Raw genomic sequence first — 13,501 nt, 5'->3', positions numbered from 1 at the left:
ATATACACACACACACACACGCACACAAATTGTTAGGATAGACACACAGCTACCTTCTATTAGTTCAATGAGAAGAAATGTTTGCACTAATATTGTTTAGACAAGCTATCATGTCTGCATCTTGTCCTCTGAATAACTACTAGAAGACAATATGTAATGTATTAATTATTGTTCTATCCTACTAACCTTTTCTGAAACTGTTTCATTGCTATTTTTTCTCATTAAAATGAGTAAAAGCTTGAAAAAAAAAAAAGAATTTAAAACCAAAATAAAAAAAATAAATAAAGTTCATTTCTTCAGGAACATTAAAAAAATAAATAAATTCAATTTTTTGACTATTAAAATGAAGAGTAAATTATCCTGCTTTTAGGAATAACTTCCCTAAATGATGAAATTATTTAAAATGAACAAGAAGGGATGGCCAGATACCTCAACAGACTAAAGCATCTGCTAAGCAGAGCTCAACTCCACAAACTGTGCTGGCGCCCCACCCCACACCCCAGGGTACACTGAGATGGTGATTGAGACTGGGCATGGTGGCACATGCCTGTAATCCCAGTACTTGGGAGGCTGAAAACAAAATCACTACGAGTCCGATGTACATAGTGAGACCCTGTAGACCCTGTACTAAATACATGGAAAAAAAGAAAAGAAAATGAACAAGAAATCAGCTGCTAAAACTGTATCCCACTTCTTTCTGATTCCTTTTTTGTTTTGACCATAATGATTTTTGTCTTATGCTAAATTTTTCTGATTTCCCTACTTTCCTTGCTGACCAGAGAACCTAAACACACAGGGGATCTAATGAGAACCTGAGCTATGATGACCTCATTCTGATACCATTCTGTCTGGGGCTGAAAGCTTCCCTAAGCTTTCTCTGAATCCTATCAAGACCCTGCTACCCACATACCTTAAAGAAGATAAGGGCTGGGGGTCAGTCACCACTACCAAACAAAACTTAAATTATCATCCCCTTCCTGAGGGTGGAACAAGGACAGTTCAACATAGGCCTAGAGCCCTAACCTCACCTCCACACCTGTTGATCACAGCACTGCAGAAGCTTAATGAAGTTGAGATGCATTACATTTATCACTTGCCTTTATCCACCCAAATCCATCATTATGTCACAGCAAGAAGTTAGATTGATCTGACAGGATTTGCTCTTCTTCACAAACCCATGTAAGTTATTACTCAGTACCCATGCTCTTCTAGCTGTTTGCTGATTGATTATCTGACGATCAGGTCAAGTATCTTTTCTGGAATCACAGTAAACTAATGGGTCTATAATTTCAAGATCATTCGTATTACCCTTTTAAAGATAAGCAAGACAACAAATGCTTCTTCCTGAGTTCTCTAACGCAACAGCTAATGCTTTGCTAATAATGAACCAAGGCAGCCAATTCCTTAAGTGCCCTTGGAATCACATCATCAGGGTTCATTGATTCTGAAGATAATCTTTAATCAGGCTCAGATGCTGGTGAACAACATGAAGCTCTAACTCAGCCTGGGTCTAGAAAGGTGTGAGGAATAAGTCTGGGAAAAAAGCTGGTGGTACACGTGATTTTATCTGTACTGTATTATGTCTTCAGCACTGCAACAAATAAATAAATAAATAAAAAGAACAATGCCCTTAAACAAGAAAAGAAAGGTGACAATGACAGACCAAACTGAGACTTCAGTCAGGCTCCAACTTCAGGACCCTGTACCAGAGAAGGGAACAGAGAGACATAATGATCCGAGCTTAAATCTAACTGTGAAGGTAAGAAACACATCAGGAAGTAGGAGTGGCAAATGCCATAATGCAGATGCAGAGCAGTTCAGAAGGTTCAGAAGAGGGGTGAGTTACATGCGGTAGACAAGTGCTGGAGAGTAGACTCCCACCCCTCTAACTAAGGCTTACTCAGTGACTGAAACCTACCCTGGAAGGGAAATAATACAGAGTATTAGGATGTGGGTCACAGAGTCCTAACTTAGATTATATAACCCACAGTCACACCCACCATGCCAGAGAAACTTCAGGAGTTAGGGGAAGTAGGGAAGATGACACACAGGCAGGAGGAAGAAGCAGGGAAAGCAAATGTGGCTTCCTCTTGGAGCACTGTCCCCATCCAGCTCCTGTCCTCCGAGGCCTCAGTAAGCCTGATTCCAGTCCCCTGAAGATAACGCACCACTTTAACACAGAACAGGAAAGAGGAGGGCAGAAAGGGAAAAGGAGTTGTGGTGTCTTCTTTAGGTGAAGTAGTATACCATTTTAAAAACAAATCCCTTTCTGGAAACACAACCAGGAAAAGTGAAGTCAGTTTAACTCTGGATAGAGTCCACTGTTCCCTGCCTCCCAAGTGCCTAATGCTGAGGTCCTCTTCCCCACATCCTGCTTACTACTGAAAGCTGCTCCCTGATCAACATGTCTACACATCCAAAACTTACACTCTATATGAAAGAAGATTGACAGTCCTACAGCCAATATACCCAAAGCTTTCACACTATAATGAATTGCCCACCTAGTCCCCAATCATTCCCTAAAAGCAAAACTACACAAAGGTACCCAGCACAGGTGCTTCTCAAGCTGCTAAAAGCCTTACCTCTAAAGGTAAAAAAAAGTCTTTGTACACAATTGGTAACTAAGGGGAAAAAAAGTGAGCAAAGACATTTTCCTTTCCAACAAACCAACAATGGTTCTTATTCAGGTTAAACACTGCATAACACATCACCTCAAAAGCTGTGCCTTAAAGTACCAATAATCACAGTTCTTCTGAGTCAGGAATTTGGGAGTGGCTTAGAAAAGCTGAGGGTCTCTCCTGAAGTTGAAGTCAGATGTCCTCTGTAGCTATCCTCATCTGAAGGCTTGACTAAGGATGGCAGACTCACATGACTAGCAAGTTGATACTGGCTTCTGGATTAAACTCAGCTCCTATATGCATCTGCCTCTCTTCAGACCTGCTCAAGTAGCCTCACAGCATCTGGCTTCCACCCAAGGACACAAACCAAAAGAGCAAAACAGACTGCAGTATGTTTTTTGTAGCTTAGCCTCAGAAATCACACAGTATTTCTCCTACTATATTCTATTCCACTATATTTATTGTTGGATGTGAATACCAGGAGGTTAAGATCCCTGAAGGTCATCTTGGAGGCTGGCTACCACAATACTCTTTAAAAACAAGCAGCAGGGAAAGAGAGAAAGAAAGGGAAAAGAAAGAGAAAGAAAGACAGAAAAAGAAATGTTTTGATTCCCAAAAGCTGAAACCAAAGAGAAATAATGTACCCAGTTCTCCCCAAAGACTTCTCACTCTCTGCCTTGCCCTAGCATCCGTAGGTCAAGCCCATCTTCCTAGAAGGGACTCCAGACAAAAGCTAAAAACCAAGGAGATGTGAGAAAACACCTCTGGGTCCCTCCCTTCTTACTCACCCCACCTTTTCTTTGTTTTGTTTTGCTTTGTTTTATGGTACTGGGAACTGAGCTCAAGACCTTGCACTTCCCAGGCAGGCACTTATGCCCCTGAGCTATATCTCCAACCCCTTACCCCACCTTTTCTGAAGCAAGGAAACAATAGTTACCTGAGGATGAATCTGTGGCTTGTCACACGTGGCCTCAAAGTCCAGCACTAAAAAGTAGTGATACCTCTGGGGCGGGAAGGACACCATTGCTGCCATGGATGCGCCAAAGCCGTGGGCCGCCAGCTTCCTGGTGGATATGGAGCAGAACTCCGGAACACCACAGGGAGAAAATAAGTGGGAGCCCAGCACTTTTCTTGCTCTTGAAAGTAAATATGAAGAAAATCGAGCTGCTCCAGTCTGTAAAGGTGCTAGCATTGAACATCCAGAAGCATCTAAAACTTAGGGGAGGAAAGTTAAAAAAAAAAAAAAAAAAAAAAACAGCCTGGGTTACTCCCCTCCCTCTGTGGTCCTACTCCATTTGGTCTTAGGCTTCAAGAACATCCATGCAATACCAGCTACTCCCCAATGTTTCTGGGCCCTTCTAAATCACAGTATTCATTACTAAAGTTCAAGACCCTAACACTAACACCAACACCTGCAGCAATTTTACAGTTCTGAGTCACCCAGATCCTCCTCAAAACAATATGCAACACTGGCCTTCATCTTTAAATGCAGCTCTAGTTCAAAAGAGAGCAGAGAAAAATTCTGTGGTCACTTCTCTGCTGACAATAGCTAACTTTAAAGCTAAGGGTCCCAAAGTAACACGAGATGACCCAGCTGCACAATCAGCCCCAGGTGCTAAGTAGCCTAAGACAAACAGAGGGAAATGTCCATGCTCTCTCTTCAGCTCCACTGCCGGCCATGTGCCCCTGGCTCTCCCGTCTATCTATCCATACACCCTCCTCCCTTCTCCCAACCTGAAAGTGTGAAAGCAAATCAAGCCAGTTTTAAGGGAGCTTGCTTAGGACACTCTGGTCATTCCCCAACCCCACACCAGCCAGCAACACTCTGGAGGATGAACAAGGCCTGGAGAGTACAGCTGCCAACAGCCTCAGGCCTCCTCATCTGCTGCCTTGAGTCTCACTTTCTCTTAGGGCCCCTGAATGGCCCTGAACTGACTTTTTAAACAGGGAAGGAAAAAGAGAAAACCCAGATGTGGCAGTAATGGGAGCATTGCTAAAAGTCTAGTAAAGTTTTCTGAGTGAACATGTGCAAGAAAAAAAAAAATTCTAATTGCTTTTCCTGTACATTTTCCCTTTAAACATGTAGAATGTCTGTTCATCAGAGGACTAAACACTGTATAAAAATCAAAGCTTAAGTTTTACCCCCAAATAACTTTAGCTCCCCCCGCCCCTTGAAGGAAAAGCAGAAATTCTGTGCCCTTCCCACTTTTATACTCAATTCTCAAATTTCCCTTAACTTTAATCCTGACACCAAATTTTACCACCTGATACAGGAATCTTACTGCCCAATATAGAAGTGGCCAATTTATGCTTCCTGGAGCAGCCTTCCCACAGAACCAAAGGCTTGCCGCCTCTGAGTTACAGCATGTAAGCACCAGGCTCCCTCCACACAGGCTGGGGGGGATAATGCCCTGTGAGATCCAGGGCACACACTCAGAGGCACTGGACTTACTACTACCTGAGCAGAAAAGGACAACGCCAAGTATCACTTCTCAGTTCTCTCCTATCTCACTAAATGAGTCACAAGCATTTGCCTGCAGAGTTACCAACACATATGCTAGTGTGGGCACTCAAATGCTCTATCCCTATGCTGAGATATCACGGGAACTGTGTGCAGACTAAACATTTTAACTATGTTCTTCATGGATCCTGCACAAGCACAGTGCTTTTTACCATTGCTTTAGAGTTGCCCCCCAAATACAGCCCAAACTCCTCAGCCCATATAGACAAAAGGCAAAAGAGCCAATATCCCTTTAAAAGCCAGAATCAAAAATAACTTCTCTCATCATCTACTCCTAAACAGTCCTGGGAAACTTGAGATGGAGCACAAGCAATGCCACTTACCCATGCATTTGGATCAAAGTCCCTTAAATCCCTCTAAGTCAGAACACCCATAAAGACTTTTAAAACTCTCAATTTTGTGGGGTCAGGGAGATGGCTCAGTGGAATAAGCACTTCCCTGGCAAGTACAAGTGCCTGAGTTCAATCCCTGGTTCCGCCAGGAAAAAAAAAAAAAAAAAAAAAAAATTTAATCTATTTATTTATTTATTTGGTACAGGGTCTCACTACAGCACAGCTTGTTTTCACGGTGATCTTCCCATCTCAGCCTCCCCAGCGCTGAGATTACAGGCGTATACCACCACACCTGGTCTTGGTAGCTGGCACAATACGCCCAGGGTTCCAGGGCTGGCATGGCATATAGTACCAGGGATCAAACCCAGGTCCTTGCGCTTGCCCGACAGGCACTTAGGCTGCCATGCTATTTCCCCAGACCTCTTAATGTTCTTAAATTTGCCTACAGTAAGCATAGTATATGTATCAACTAGACCCTGTCCGCCCAATACCCGCTTCATGATGAACAAAGGCTTTCAGGTTTGTACTGACTTTACCACTTATCATTGACAGCACCCTGGGCAAGCTCTGTTTAATTCCTCATCTGTAAAAGGACAATAATAATAGTAGCCACTTCTTACATGAGAATAAAATGAGAGAACATGTGTAAAGCATTAAAAAAGTGTCTAGCACCGAAGGGCTCAAAAAATATTAGCTTAATATAACTACTACTATCCAATTGGCTATGCCAACCTAGCCAACACTGGATACCCATAATCAGGTCTCTAAGTTCAATAATATATAAAGCATCATATGGAGTTACATCATCTCCTGCATCCCTAGAATTCTCTAGACCTCCCATACGATGTTCTTTCTATCTATCTACTTATTTATCTCCTATGCCATCTATGGACAGCAACACATTGATGTCTAGAGATCCTCTTGCCTACAGCCTTGATTTGTGACTTGATTTCCCCTACACCAAAAAGCATCTCTTGGGGCTGGGGAGATAGCTCAGCAGTCTAAGTATGTCCCTAGCTAGCACAATGACTGAGTTCAATCACTGGTACCACACGCCATGCCAGCCCCATACCCCAAGACACGCTGTGCTAGCCCCAAAACCAGGGTAATGGTGCATGCCTGTAATCCCAGCACTGGGGAAGCAGAGACAGCAGGATCACTATGAATCTGAACTTCACAGCAAGACCCTGTATCCAATAAATAAACAGAAAAAAAAAAATGTCTTAAAAAAAAGCATCTTTGGGGTTGGGGAGATGGCTCAGTGGAATAAGCGCTTGCCTGGCAAACACAGGGGCCTGAGTTCAATCCTTGGTTGCGCAAAAAAATAAAATAAAATAAAAAGTTAAAATTAAAAAAGCATCTCTTGGGCTGGTGAGATGGCTCAGTGGTCTAAAGCATCTACTTAGAACAAGCTTAGCGAAGCCCAGGGACCATGGTTCAATCCCCCAGCACCACATGCCAGCCAGCCCGCCCCCTGGTGGGCTGAGCTGGCCACACACACACACACACACACACACACACACATAAATAAATAAATAAAATTTAAAAAAAAAAAAAAAAAAAGCATCTCTTAAGAACACACCTTAAAAAAAGGGGGGGGGGCGTGGAGATGGCTCAGTGGAATAAGCGCTTCCCTGGCAAGCGCAAGGGCCTGAGTTCAATCCCTGGTTCCACCAAAAAAAAAAAAGAACACACCTTAAGAGACCAACCCACATGTCAGCAGTCACTGGGTTCCATACATCCTTGACTTCTAATAACCAAGTTCAGCCCAAGTGAAGAAAGAGGGTTGCTATTTTTTTCTTCCATTCTTGAAAAAATTCATTCCTAAAACCATTAAATGCAGCAGGAAAAAAAAAAAAAAAAAAAAACAGTATCTATACCAGGTGGGACAGCCAAATGGGTAAGGGGAGTGTCAGAGCCCAGGCAGCAGTGTGACACTCTCCCGTGGAGAGGTGGGAAGCTGTGTACCATGTCAGACCAAGGGTGAGTGTGGAGGGCACTCATATTGAGGGTGGTCTCATGTTGGGATTCATAGGCAGTATAAAAGAGGCAACCATGAAGGGTAAATGGCAGTGGCCAACAATGGGAGATGAGTTACATACAGAGGAATTGAGTAAAGTGCATATGTTAAGGATAATGGGAACCAGGTAAAAAATCTGTAATGATGGGCTGGAATTTCGCAGTTAAGAGTGTGATATCTGGCCAGGGAGATAGCTCAGCAGCCTAAGCGCCTGACTGGCAAGCACAAAGACCTGAATTCAATCTCCAGTACCACCAAAAAAAAAAAAGTGTGTGATATGCATATACAGTTGTAGATGTAAATATAAAGACTGTATGTAGACTTATATACACAAACATTCCTCTTTTAACAATACGGTTCTGTTCTTGTGTCTAAGTTAAGTGAATTGGCTGCTAAATGGAGAAATATATACAGTATGTACATTACAATATTCAGAGTAAAGAAGTGGTACAAGGACACTCTAACTTGATGACTTTTATTTGACTTACATGCAGTACTGCAATGTATAACAAAACAAAAACTATAGAGCTACACTGTGCAGTTCAACCAACAAAAATTACAGTACTGTATACACAAAGTGTATTATACCAAAAAATAACATAGAAACTTTATAAACAAAAAGTACAGAAATGTCAAAAAAAAAAAAAAAAAAAAAAAAAGACAAGGGCCGGGGAGATAGCTCAGCAGCATAAGCACCTGCCTGGCAAGTACAAGGTCCTGAGTTCAATCCCCAAAAAAGACAAGGTTGTGGGGCCAGAGAGATAGCTCAGCAATCTAAGTGCTTGCCTGGAAAGCACAAGGACCTGGGTTTGATCCCTGGTTACTGCATGCCATGCCAGCCCTAGAAAGCCGGCCAACGAAACTGGGTGTGGTGGCACATGCCTGTAATCCCAGCCTGGGGACACTGAGACAGGAAGATCACTATGAGTCTGAGTTGCATAAGGAGACACTGTACCAAACAAATAAATATTTTTTTTAGAAAGACAGGTTGTAGGGCGGGGAGATGGCTCAGTAGAATAAGCACTTCACTGGCAAGCGCAAGGGCCTGAGTTCAATCCCTGGTTCTGCCAAAAAAAAAAAAAAAAAGACAGGTTGTAAGTCCAAGCACTGAGTCCTAAATCTGAACACCATGCCTCAGTCACAAATGTGAACAGCAGTTAAACAGCTTATTAAATGAAGAATATCTGTATTCATATACAAATATATACAGATGCATATAAATCTTTTAGCTCTGTCTAAAGAATAATCACAGACCAGGAACACTCAAAAACAGGAATAAGTATACCTCAGTTCCCTTATGAATACTATTCTCAGGCCAGCCAAATAGCTCAGCGGATTAAAGTGCCTGCAAGCAGGCACAGAGGCCAGGGGTTCTATCCCTGGGCCTGCCCTGCCAGCCCTGCCTCCGGAGGCGCTCTGAGATGGCAATTGAGACTGGGCATGGTGGTGTTCGCCTCCAATCCCAACACTTGGGAGGCTGTAAACAAGAGAATCACTATGAGTTTGATCTAGTAGTGAGACCCTGAACATTCTGTAGACCCTTTCCTAAAATACAGAAAAAAATAAATAAATAAATACTATTCTCCACTAAAGGACCAGAACTCCTTGGAGAAATGGCTAATTCCAAACTGTTACAGGTTAAAAGGATATGATAGGATAAAATAGCCTGTTTTACCAGAAAACAAGAAATGCTCAAAGAAGTGTGGGAAGATACCAACAGGACACAAAGCTACCCTGAAGTGGCTGGCCAATAAATTATGAGCCAATAATTAGGAGCATAAATGGAAAATAAGGCACTGAAGCAACTTTATTTCCATAAAGAAATAAACGTAACTAAATTTTATTGTAAGATATGCACATAGTTCCAAAGAACTATATCTCCCCCCCCAAACTGTTTACTAATTATAATAGGAGGTTATAATAGGAAAGCCTGGAAGATGTCACTTTAATCAATTGATCAAAAATAAATATCAACACCCGGTGTGGTGGCACACACCTATAATCCCAGCACACAAGAGGCTGAGGCAGGAGGGTCACTTCAAGTTGGAGGCGAGGCTGTGCTATGCAGTAAGTTTAAGGCCAGCCTGAACTACATAGTGAGACCCTATCTCAAAAACCAAAACAGAAAAAATTATTAATAATAGTAAAAATCAAAATTGTATGCCATCTAAAATAGGGACGCACTTAGAAGGAGAAAGCATCATTTCTGTGACACTCCAGTTGAAGAGGCATAACTTAAATCTGATCTCAAGAAAATAATCAAACAAATCCCAAGCAACAATCTAGACAATAACCAGGCTGTAATGTTTGTAAGAATCAAGATCACCAAAGTCAAGATAAGTTTATTGAGGAAGGTCTAAAGAGACTAAAGAGACTTAATAACTAAATACAGCTAACAATTCTGAACCACATCCTTCTCTGCTTTAAAGAACATACTTGGGATAAGTGGCAAAACTTGAATGAGATCTGTGAGTTAGATGGAGTTAATTTCCCGATTTTGACAGTCATACAGCAGTTCGATAAGAAAACATCTTTGTAGGAAATACATGCAAAGTATTCAGGGTGACATGGCATTAGTTTGGCAACTTAATCCTCAAAAGGCTCGGGGAAAAAATCCTTTGTATTATATTTTGAACTTTCATGTAAATATGGGCTATTTTAAACTTTAAAAAAATATTTTTAAAGATTCATGTGCAGGGCTGGGAGTGATAAAACACTTGCCTGCTATGCATATAAGGCTCTGGGTTATGATCTTCAACACCAGTAAGTAAATAAAATGAACTCCATGTACAATGTGATTTAAAAAACAAAGCCAGCACTTGGGAGGCTGAGGCAGGAGGATCATTGGGAGTTTGAATCTGCCCTGGGCTACAAAGTCAGCTCAAGGTCAGCCTGAACTGCATAGTAAGACCTTGTCTCAAAAAGACAAAAAAAAAAAAAAACCAGGTGGTAGAAGATGGAGAGATTCCCATAGTGCCCACAGAAGGTACTCTACAAGAAGGCAGCCCTCAAAGTATATCTCAACCTCTATAAGAACCCCCACTCAACACTCCCTCATTGGTACTGAGGGCCCCTCTGCAGCCTTGGGAAATACCCCACACTTCTATAGCTGCAGTCCGCCTGCTCTTTTGCTCCCAGTAGCTTAGAATGTCTCTCTGCTATTCATGTCTTTATACTTTAGTTACCAGTTTACAGATTATAAATCTATACCTTATTACATAAACTGGGACTGGTCTCTAGTAGAAGGGCAGGATTCTAAAGAAAACAGCTATGCTTCTCTGTATTTCTATAACTTTTTTATCAGAGACCAAGGTTTATAAACATTTATTTTCACATTGTTCCTTCTCCTAGCAACTTACAGGTAATAAGCAGCCTATGGCTGAATGATTCTCTCTTCAAAATGAGGGGATCAGCACCCCAATGGGGACAGGGGAGGGATAAAGAGGGACTGCCCTGGGGCCAGCCTGATTTGGAGAACAGGCGTACGCCACAGCCCCCGGAGGATGGTCTCTGTGCAGAGTATTTACACAACAGACACCAATGGCTCCTCTGCAGGCATTACTGTCTATCAGGTAAATAACACATGTGCCAAGACACACATTTAATGAGGGAAATAATATGCCTTTATAAAAAGACTCAATCTGTATTTACCTGAGAGACCAAAGAAGCACCAAATCACCAGATTAGTGGAACCACAGAGGAGTCGTTCTGGTGTCTTGAGTAAATAGACATTTTATTGCCTCCATTACTAGAGAGGGAAGGGTGGGTGGAGGGAAGGGTCATTCTTCAACATTCACATACACAAGGCCAGGGAGCCTCAGGGATGGGACAAAAAGAGAAAGCCATTAGGAAACATGTGGCCTACTGCCACTCCGCCCGCCACCCAGCCACACAGACTGAGAATCTCTAGGTTGATACCATCCCTGGATTCAATGCATGCCACTAACAAAAGTCAGTGACAGGAAAAGGTACATTCCAGGGAAACTCCAAGGTACCAGTGGCAGGTCCTGAGCCTAACTGCCTAGATGTACCTGGACCACTAGAGCAGTAACATTTTCAGTTCCCCCTCCTGGGTCAAGTCCCTGACTCAGTCTGACCCATCAGGTCAATGTGCTCAAGTACCTAAGCCACAGAAGTGACAACAAAGACTGCCCGTATGCAACTCACTTTTTTCCAGGCTTTGTCTTAGGCAGCTAAAAAATAACATGAGAAAAATAAATAAACTGCACAACTTTCAGAGTAATAATCTTCAGTCCAAAGAGTGTATCACTACTGCCTGATACCTTCTGTGAAAATCAGACTGTCCAAAGTAAAAGAAAACCTAACAGGCCACCAGAAAAAAGCCCCAGAAGAAGACTGCCCAGGGTAACACTGCAAATAAGAGCAGGAAGAGAGACCATGCCCCTGGATGCCAGAGCCAGGGGGTCCCAGGCCACCTCTCCAATGCAAGGAGCAGGCTCACCACTCATCCCCAGTCTCCTTGCTGCCTCACATTGAAGAGGAGGGGCCTGAGGGATCTGTCTAGCTTGGTAAATAGGATAGGTTAGACTGATGATGCCTGAAACCTCTGATTTTTGAATGGCCATGAAGTGGAAACAAAGCAAACACTTTTGTTAAGAGTCCTCTCCACAGCATGACACTGCCTCAGCCTGTGGCTATAACAGCTTCTGTTCCAATGCAGGGTTATGGAAAGCCCTTCAATAGGGGCAGAAGATGCTAATCCTGAACTACCAGTGAGCTAAGTCACCAAAGGCCTTCAGGAATACAAATCCTGATGGCATTATCACAGGCCACAGCAAGCTGGCTATCTCCTTCAAATACCCCATCTCAGCAGCTCATGGCAGAACACTAAAAAAGGCAACTCTTTGGTCTGATTGCTATTTGCTAAACAATGAACAATGCCCACTAGCTTAGACAAGCTTTGTCCAGAGCCCAAAGTTGGAGGACAACTCTTTGCAAAGTCCTGGGAGTCAGCAGCTGTTCAATCATGCACCAGAAGGCGCAAAGGCCTGCTTCCCAACACACCCACAAGGAAACTAGAGATGAAGGGAGGCTACAGGATGGCCACTGCTCTAAGTATTCTCCACACTTTTAGAAGACATCTACAGAACATGCAGGGTTTCTTTTTTCTGTAATAAGGACAGGGTCTACAGGGTCTACAAGTCTCACTATGTAGATGGGATTCATAGTGATTCTCCTGTTTTCAGCCTCCCAAGTACTGGGATTAGAGGTGCATACCACCACGCCCAGTCTCAATTGGGGTTGTTTCCAGCATGACCCATGGGGATCGAACCCCAGCCACTGTGCGCTGCCTAAGCAGGCGCTTTAATTTAGTCCACTGAGCTATCAGGCCGGCCCCACACCCAGGTCTTCATACTTCCACACTGCAGCTTCCAAGATGGAGAACTGCTGTTGAAGCAATGTAACATCCACTTGTTAAAACACCAATATCAGACAAACCTATGTTCAAATCCTGACTCTAGCTAGGCAGGGTGGCACACACTCATAATCCCAGCACTCAGGAGGCCAAGAGAGGAGAATCACCATGAGCTCAAGGCCAGCCTGGGCTACACACTGAGTTCAAGGCCAGCCTGAATTACATAACAAGACCCTATCTCAAAAAAAAAGAAAAGGTGGGGACAGGGAGATAACTCAGTAGAATAAGCACCTGAGTTCAATCCCTGGTTCCGTAAGAAAAAAAAAAGTCCCGACTCTAGTATGTTTTTGTCATACTATCTACAATACCTGTATCTTTAGGTTTGACTCAGTCATACAATGCTTTGCACAACAGTAAATGCTTAATTAAGCTACTATTGTGAATGTAAGAGATCAAAGAGAAATACCATTTTCTGAAAAGCTCTGATAAACAAGGCACTGTGTTGATTATTCACATAGTTTGTAGCTCATTTAATCCTCCCAACTATCAAACAAAATAGGTAACAATATTTCCATTTTATACTTGAGGACAGCAAGTCTTAAAGGAACTCAACTCTGGGCTCTTTTCCTCTAA

General features: G+C 42.7%; 1 protein-coding gene across 6 annotated transcripts in view; it reads right to left on the bottom strand.

The window, feature by feature from the left end:
• The window catches only part of Eri3 (ERI1 exoribonuclease family member 3), a 133,958-nt gene that overhangs the window by 112,965 nt on the left and 7,492 nt on the right, over positions 1 to 13,501 (bottom strand). For 2 of the 6 annotated variants that reach the window (XM_004639210.2, XM_023724141.1), the window contains exon 3: positions 3,556 to 3,833. The exons of 3 other annotated variants lie outside the window; for them this stretch is intronic. In XM_004639210.2, coding sequence (XP_004639267.1) covers positions 3,556 to 3,833 — 278 coding nt within the window. The remainder of the gene's footprint in view (positions 1 to 3,555; positions 3,834 to 13,501) is intronic. One more of the 6 variants, XM_023724140.1, reaches the window with a different exon arrangement.

This window comes from Octodon degus, unplaced genomic scaffold (genome assembly GCF_000260255.1).
Source record: "Octodon degus isolate 3935 unplaced genomic scaffold, OctDeg1.0 scaffold00107, whole genome shotgun sequence".
NCBI lineage: Eukaryota > Metazoa > Chordata > Mammalia > Rodentia > Octodontidae > Octodon > Octodon degus.
The sequence above is the reverse complement of the archived record's forward strand: the minus strand, read 5'-3'. Positions and strand labels throughout refer to the sequence as shown.